The 8,610-nt window shown below is 42.0% G+C and overlaps 1 protein-coding gene and 1 pseudogene across 4 annotated transcripts in view; one reads left to right on the forward strand and one right to left on the reverse strand.

Annotated features, from left to right (window-relative positions):
- The window catches only part of LOC110980032 (uncharacterized), a 2,964-nt pseudogene extending 2,394 nt beyond the window's left edge, over nt 1-570 (forward strand). The window contains exon 3 of the transcript XR_015425593.1: nt 321-570. The product of XR_015425593.1 is annotated as an uncharacterized LOC110980032 (transcript). The remainder of the gene's footprint in view (nt 1-320) is intronic.
- LOC110980031 (alpha-N-acetylgalactosaminide alpha-2,6-sialyltransferase 6-like) overlaps nt 1-5,802 on the reverse strand; it is a 10,283-nt gene extending 4,481 nt beyond the window's left edge. The window contains exons 1-4 of one of the 3 annotated variants that reach the window (XM_087138200.1): nt 5,489-5,802; nt 4,785-4,992; nt 3,739-4,115; nt 2,537-2,671 (exon numbers count right to left, since the gene is read on the reverse strand). In XM_087138200.1, the coding sequence (XP_086994326.1) occupies nt 2,537-2,671; nt 3,739-4,115; nt 4,785-4,976 (704 nt within the window). In that variant the 5' untranslated portion in view covers nt 4,977-4,992; nt 5,489-5,802. Of the gene's footprint in view, nt 1-2,354; nt 2,463-2,536; nt 2,672-3,738; nt 4,116-4,784; nt 4,993-5,488 lie in introns of all 3 variants that reach the window. The other 2 variants (XM_022236303.2, XM_087138201.1) reach the window with 2 other exon arrangements.
- Nucleotides 5,803-8,610: the final 2,808 nt, after the last annotated feature.

The following is an 8,610-nucleotide window of genomic DNA, read 5'->3' on the forward strand; positions in this document are numbered from 1 at the left end:
GGGTAAAACCATATCCCTACGCATGGATAATACAACAGCCGTATCTTGCATAAATCACATGGGTGGCTGTCATTCGTTGGAACTCAATTAGCTGACGAAGAGGATATGGTTGTGGTATGTAAAGCGTGACATATGGCTTGTTGCATGTTACATTCCTGGTATTAACAATACAATGGCCGACTTTTTATCACGGTCATACAATGGCAACTTGACCCTGCCGTTCAATCGCATAATGTCGGTTCTGGGTTTTAAGACCACCATTGATTTGTTTGCCTCTAGAGCTAACTGCCAAGTCCATGCCTTTTCTATCGTGGCTCCAGACCCATCTGCGCTACTGGAGTGCTCATCTTCCCGTTCTGGAGAACACAACACTGGTTTCCACGGCTACTCCGCCTCTTGACAACAGAGCCCTTCATATTACCAGGTTCGTTGCACTGTTGCACCTACCACACGACCCGGGGCGTCGACACCCACTAGCAGCCAGCCTAGTTCTGTGTGCAGCACACTTGTCCGGCAATCGCTCACTGAGAAAGGACTTTCAAGCGACACAATCGAGATCATCTTGCAGTCCTGGAGGGTCGGTACACAGAAACAGTACAGCTCAGCAATACGCAAATGGTTACGTTTCTGTTCTGAACGGCAAGTCCATCCCCTTCGTCCCTCTGTGAACGCATGTTTAGTGTTTATGACCGAGCTGGTCAATGACGGAGTTAAGTACAGTATCATTAACACTGCAAGGTATGGTTTAGCGTCAATAATTTTTATGGACTGTAATATCACATTTGGCAGTCATCCACTGACTACGAGATTCATGCATGGGGTATACAACCTGAGACCACAGCTCCCGCGATACACTACCACGTGGGATGTGAGCATTTTACTTCGTTACCTTCGAAGTCTGGAACCCCTGAGTCGAATAAATTTACAACTCAGCTATAAACTGGTATCGCTTTGTGCACTGACGTCAGGTCAACGAGCTCAAACATTGTCTTTGCTTAGACTGGACTGTATGACAATTACACGAGAACCTGTTACGTTTGCAATTACAGATCGAATCAAAACATCTAGGGTCGGCAAGCCCCAGCCAAAGGTAGTTTTATCTATGCACCGTCCAGATAACAAATGGTGCATTGTTCGTACATTACTTGAGTATGTTAAACGCACGAAAGCTGTGCGAAACGGTAACCCTTAGCTTTTCTTACGATGTACACCTCCTCATAATGCAGTTAGTACACAGACTCTCAGTTGATGGCTGGAAAATGTTCTATCCCGCAGTGGAATTGATCCTACATCCACTTTTAAATCGCACAGCTTTAGATCAGCCTCAACATCTGCTGCTAAAGGGGGTGCCTGTCGACGTAATTCTACAAATGGCGGGATGGACAAACGCAGTCACGTTTGCCAAGTTCTATAAGTAAGTAATACGTAAAGTAACCCCACAAAAGACGTTTGCGCACTCTGTCTTAGGTAAGACTGTTGAGTAAATAATAACAGTATTGTTTGGCCATGCCTTGACAGGAAAATTTAAATAAAATTAAATAAATGTTAAATACAAGTTAAAATATATTGTAAAGGACACCGGACAGGACCGTGCCTGTCTTAGGAAGACTAGCTCGAACCTTTTGTCGAGTCCGTGTTAAGAATTGTGCTTCGTTTATTGCTAGTTAAATCGTTTTTGATGTTGACTATTGTTCTAGAACTTGCGGGAAATAAAGCGATAACGCTTGGTTCCCCTACCCTGGCCTCTGCTTCCAGTGTAATTTGTACTACTTCGAAAACCTGACACTTGCTTGGGTGTGGTGGCCCTTAGGCCTATATGCGCGCCGATAGCATTCCTTTCTTTGAAATATGGCTTAGCCTAAATACCAGACAATACAATCTCACGTGATTCCTCATTGCGGTAAAGGATCGGCAAAATCCCTATCAAACTCCATTACTTTCGTTTAATTTGGGGACTATTACACATCTTTGCTTAAAAGAACAGCCCTGGTTGTTTCCTCCGCAATAATTTTCCCTCTCTGACTGCACTTTTGGGGAACGTTCGATAGAGGTCACTACATACGTACTATTAGCTACAATCAGTCACTTATCGGAAAGCCATAGTCAAGTTGGACTCAGCAGATGGAACCACAAAATATTGATCAAGTATTATAACCGCCGGTTCGTTTTTAACGAACCGACCTGGTTTACCAGGCTATTATCATATTAATAGGTAGACATGCGACGTGCATTTTCAATCATTGGTAATAAATTGTTATAAAAGTGTTATATAATTTTTTTCCACTGACAGTCAAATTTATTTCCCTTCCAAAGTAGCAAAAGAAAGCTCTTTCTGAGAGAGGTACTGTGCTTACGCGCAATAATCAGACGTCACCATGCCGTATACATGGGTTTCCTGACATATATCGACCGCAATCATGAGAGTAAACCAGCCTGTTGACAACCACGAGTTGGTCCCCCCTCTGTGAAAAGCAAGAATATTAGCATAAAAATATGAACGACAATTATTGTGAACAAAATAATAAAAGAACAGAACCGCTCATAGAGAAAGATGTTTCCTCTTGAATTCTTGGCTCGTCGACAGGGCGCTGTGGGAAGGGCTGATGGCTTTGCACTGTGATTGGCTACATTGCGCACGACCAGTGACCGCGAGATTATCACTTCCTGTTCACTTTGAAGGGACATCATAAAAACAGAGAATAATGTTGAATTCAAGAGTTACAACAATAATTCACAGCTTGCTCCAAATCAGGAATATTATTAACGCCAGTGTTCCCGTCAAAAATTCACGTCTTGCTACCTTTTTCAAGTATGTAGAACAGTGACGACAACATCGCCTAAAAACAACAAAAATCCCAGCAAATAAATAAATAAATAAATAAATTAAAATAGCCAGCTAGCCATCTGACTGACTGACTGACAGACAGACAGACAGAAAGACTGACTGACTAGAGTTAATAAAATACTTACATTGCAAATATGGGATGAATATTGGCTTAATAAATCCAGGAATTGTTGGTGATGGCAGATTGTTTGCGACTAGTAAGCAAGATGTAGTTTATGGTGTTCTATATACGACAAAATTGCGTCACGTCGTGCCGATTGCATTTTTATGCATAGAATGCGTTCCGATAAGACAACACGAGTACAAGGAAAAATTGGAACAAAAATCGCGACAAAATCAAAACGTGAAATTTTCTATGAAGATTGAAGTCAATATATACGACCGAAGATCTGAAGACGTGTTTTATACGCAAATATTGATGTCAATATTCAGTATTAAGGGGAGGTAGTGACTTTTGTCAAGAATATGGACAATATTCATGATCTGCAACATGCTCCTTCAAAATTAGCGATCATGCAACTCTTTATCTTTATTTACGTACATGTGAAGTCTAATTTACCTGTGACAGCAGTGTTTCCACGGGTCAACAAAATTTTTCCGAAAGAGAGTCCCAAATTTCTTGACATTTAATGGGTATTTCCCAAAATTTTCAAGAATGCTTCCTACATGCTATTTGCCGTTGTTTCTCACTGGCGAACATAAAAACATAGGTAAAACAAAGATCCACCATGCATACATGTACCCACTTAGTACCTGCTTGCTTTGAGAAAAACAAAGGGTACGGGGGAAGAAGGTTTTGTTTCTCTGATTGTATTTAATGGAAACACTGCTGTGATGATACTCGGGAGATGAGGAGACAAAATTGAATGACGTCCTTAAATGCTTAGACTCACAATGGCAGGCCCGTTTCTTTTGTGAACAGGGCAGAAGCTTCCCTCTCGCCCTCTACGGTTTGCCCGTGGAAGGTGGAGCCCGCTCTTAATCTCTTCGCTAAATTCAGCGCCTTCTCGAGGTACTTGCTTCGCCGAAACAGACCCCAGACCATAACCCTACTGCCGGGCGGCAGCTCTTCGGCTTTCAACCCAATCATGAAGAAGTTCAGGACTTGTAGAGTGGTTCGGTTGCCCACGTCGTTTTGGTATCCTCGTACCGGTGCCATATTCATCCTGATGACGCAGGAGTGACTGTCGATTTCATTACCCGCCCCTTTGCCGAGAAGATACCCTGAACTCGACACTAGGGCGCATGAAGAACACCTTAAAGTGACTGCCTGCGAAATAAAAAAAAAATTGGCCATCTACACAGGGTCCAACCATCTCAGCTACTGTATGGCTTTTTTAATCTAGGGAATTTGTTTAATGTACTAATATGCCGTCCTTACGCAAATCCAAGATCATCACAATACACTGCAAAATCGTTTCATTGAACATACCGGTATAACCAAAACTGCAGTTAAGCATGTTTTTTGGGGGGTGATTTTCATTTCTCATGAAATGAAAATGATTTGCTCCGTAATTCACTTTGACGGCTGGATGATTCACTTTCTAATATTAGTGATATAAAGACTGTTCCTATACTGCTGACCACAGTTTTTTCAAACCCCTATAGGCCCATTGGTCCTGATTAGATCTTTGCAAGATATGGCTTTTTGCCGTGAGTCGTTGTGTGTCAATCTTTGTAGGCGAACAATTCCAAACTGTTTTGCAGTTTTCTTGAATAAGTCAGACACGTTCGCATGACTTAAGAACACTTTTTTTCCTGTAACAAATATTACTAAATCAAGTTACTGGTAGTTATCACTACCTGCAGTGCGACTCACTCATCAAAAGTTATAGGAACTTTGTTTCGACGTTATTTCAAAGTGCACAAAGTGCAACAAAAGTTGATTCACCAAGCAGAGGAACTTGGAAGCTATATGGATGTTAGTGATTAACCTCACCTCATTGTCCAGCAGTGACCTATAATGTCGAATGGCACCGCCCACTGGCGGCAGGGTTGAATTAATGTACTGGAGGTACGGGTGCTTCACGGTCGTTTTCTCTCGTGGCGCGAACACCAAAATAGTCAGGTAGAAGGAACCAACAGAAGACAGCACCACCGAACCCAAGAAACACGCTGCTAGTTTCCGCATGGTTTTAGGTGGGCAGCTGCAAAACCGAATGAAACTAGCACTGCTGGTGGGGTGTGTTTCTGTTGCTCGCTCATTCCTTTATACTCTATAGTCCACGTTGAGATTATACAGGTTAACATGATTGTGTTTTGTTTCCCTTGCCGATTCTTTCTCCTTTCAAAAAGTAACCCAATTTCTTGCCTAACCTTAAAATTTATTTGAAAAGAGTCGTCTCCATTGTTCCCGCCAAGAAATGTTGATCAAACAAGCGAGTCCTTTCCCCCCGTTCATTTCCTCCGAGGACTCGTCTGTTTGACACGATTTCAATACACATGTACCATGTGTGTAGGGGACTGGGCCCTACTTGAATTTGTAACTAATTTATGAAAGTCCTAAATAATCCATTACAGTGATAACATCGTAATTGAGATTAGTTTCTCATAAACATGGCCAAGGTCGACGTTTCAGTTTTGGACTTCCGCACTACATAATTATTACAGCAAAACTCTTACACACGTAGTGATGTGACAAACCTTTCAATTTGCGAGATCCTTCACGAACCCCCAAACAACTGGCAACTTCCATCACACAGTAGGCCTACGCTTGAATACATAAGCCTACCAGTCGTCATTCTTCAACTCGTTACCACAGTAGGGAAATGTTCAGTGCCGTCCATCTCATTGTGCATAAATGAACATAAAGTGGCCTACAACTTAAAAGGTATGTTAAAACCTGTTTCCTGGACTACAACACATTGGTGCTAAACGGCTTGATGGTTTGCTTTTTTCCTGCATTTGGTACAATAAACACCTACACAACGATGCGTTCAAAGTCCAGCCTTCGACCCTTATCTTTTTGTCTTCCGAAACGATGGGATATGGCCAGGAACAAGCCCGTAAGTCATGATAACAACTGGCTAGCAGCTGCAGCAACTTCCCGTAGAGGCATGCGTTACTGCTAGCCGCAGCCACGACTTTCAGTTTGCCGTCCTATGGCTGAGCATATTTTATGCTCTTGCCGACTCGACCCATCGCTGAGCGAATCAAATTAGTACGGAAGCATATAAAGGCCACTTCCTTTTTTTTTCTTGAGTTACTGTCTCGCCACGGCAAAATCCCCCTCGGCGACTTACAGTCTCTCTGCGGTGACTCGCCATCTCGCAACGGCGAGTTAATCGTTACTCGCCGTGGCGAGTAAAAGATCTTGCCGCGGCGTACAATTGATACGCAGCTTCAGCGAGTATTTCGGTAGTTCCTTCAAGATTCAAGAAGACATTCATTCCATACTCTTAAAAAAAATTGCATTGATAATTAAGGGAACAGGGTACATGTACATTGAAACTGACAGAATGGATAAGCTTAAGGAAATAAATCAGAAATTAAAGAAACTTGGTACACTGAAATTAGCAAACAGGATGTAAATAACTTTTTTTCAGATACATGTACTCAATGAAAAAAAAATAAAGAACATTAAAATTTATGATAAGATAAAGAAACATTGTCCATGTACAAATGAGAAAAGAAAAGAGCATGAGGCTGTTGAATAAGCAGAGTCTTAAGACAGCAAAAAAGCAAGCCCTTAAGACAAAAGACATAACAAGAACAACAACACAAACAACTACGAGACAAAAGCACAGGACGGACAAGACATAAAAGACATGACAACAGCTGACGGCAACAAGTTACAAAACTTGAAAGAGTTGATTTGATAAAAATCGTTCTGCCGCCGTTGATGAGGGGTAGACTGGTTTTAATTTTCCTTCATTTTTTCAAGTACATATGAACTTAGTCCTTAGTCCTATTAAGTGTGCCATCGTTTTCAAATGTACCCTCGGGGTGGAAAGCAATGGAGGTTGATTTTAATATTGAATGCTTAGAACAAGAGGAGATGTTACATTTCAACAAAGCTTGGTTTCCATTACGAAATAAAACAAAAGAAATTTCATTTTGGGGTGCAAATTTAAATTCAAACGAGGGGCACTGACGGCGGAAGCGGGGAGGAGGCAGGTGGCAATTGCCCCCCCTTTTTCAACGGGGGGGGGGGCTCCCCCAATTTTCGCAGGTCCTATAATATTGGTTGGGTCTCAATGGATTGAGCTATTAATGGCTGATGCCTGATGGTCTAACAACTCCCCCCCCCACTTTGAAAATCGTTCCGCAGCCGGTGATTAGGGGTAGACTGGCTTTAATTTCCTACATTTTTTCAAGTATATTTGAACTTTTTGAACAATTGAAAATTATTTCAATCTATAGTAGTTATATGGAAAACCAAAACAGTACCTTTACAAGTGCAACGAAGGAAATGCCTCACAGCTTTAGACGCCCAAGGTACTTCAGTACCCTAATCCTGCATATACATTCAGTGCACACATCATGCGCACCGGGAAGTGTCGACCAGTGTTCAAATGTTAAAATGAACTTCCGCAAATAAGCATTCGACAAAAAGACGTTGTTTTTGCCCTTCTCAGCACCCTTCGCTTGCTGGTTTGTGTCGAGTTAACGCATGGGTGTGAGGTCAAAGAGCCTGGGGATTGCAATCCAGTTGATGATAAAAGTGTGTTGGTGTCTTTTGTCACCTTCAGTTCATTTTCGTTTTGCCTGATAAAATCTCCAATATCATAGCAAATTTTAATGTTAAAATGATATCAACATCGAAGATTGGTCTCAAATGGCAACATACATTGGCTTATGCATGGTTATTTCTCGAGCAAATTGATAATTTGCATACTATTTCATTTCTGTTTTTCATTTCTTTGGCTATTTTCTTTTTCTTTTTTTTTCGTTCTTTTCATTGAAAAGGCATCGTAATCCTTTCAACGAATAGTCAACGTGCATGGCCTCCCCTACTTTCGAATATGGAAATTCACACCCCCATATGAAATTTCTTTTGTGTCAAGCTTTGTTGAAATACATAATCTCTATTAATTAAAGCAATCTGAAATCCAGTCTCGCTGCATCCCACCCTGATGATACATCTGAGAACGACGACACGCTAAATAGGATTTATGAAACTACTGCAGAAAGAGATTCCTGTCCCCCTGATCTGGAAGAATCTCTTTGGTCGCCTTGGTTAAAATAGCCATGGATCCAGCATCATTCAGTGGACGAGAAATCGTGCTGGAGCTTGTCAAGGGGCAGGGGTAGTCGTGAACGTGAACGTAAACGTGAACGATTTCTCATAAACTAATCACGACTTATCAGACTGCGCCGCAGGACAAGACAACGTCACAAGGTAGAGTCAGGGTGCATTGGCCTGTACCTGGGCACTGACTTAAATTTGAATGTGAATGGAAGACGATACCATTACTTGGATCAGACTGCACCACAGGCAATCTACGAAGTTATACCAGGCACGAAATGGGACAGAGGGGTACCCCCCCAACAAGTCCAATCCCTATACACACTCCAACCTATTGTCACTTAACACATCCCTCTATGGAATTCCATATCTGCCGTTGGCCGTCGCCCGTCGCCCGTCGTCCGTCGCATTTTGCTTTTTGTTGTGTCCCAATTCTGCCATTAACCAGTTCCAAACATGCCATTTTCCGTCGTGCGTCGCCCATCAAATGGGTTGCATAGGACCTGCAAAAGCCGGGGTTTAACAAATGACAATGTGATGATTCCATTCACTTCTAAAGATCTTTTCCAAATAAGGC

Source organism: Acanthaster planci, linkage group LG06 (assembly GCF_054643075.1).
Source record: "Acanthaster planci isolate LZ-2023a linkage group LG06, COTS_SCS, whole genome shotgun sequence".
Lineage (NCBI taxonomy): Eukaryota > Metazoa > Echinodermata > Asteroidea > Valvatida > Acanthasteridae > Acanthaster > Acanthaster planci.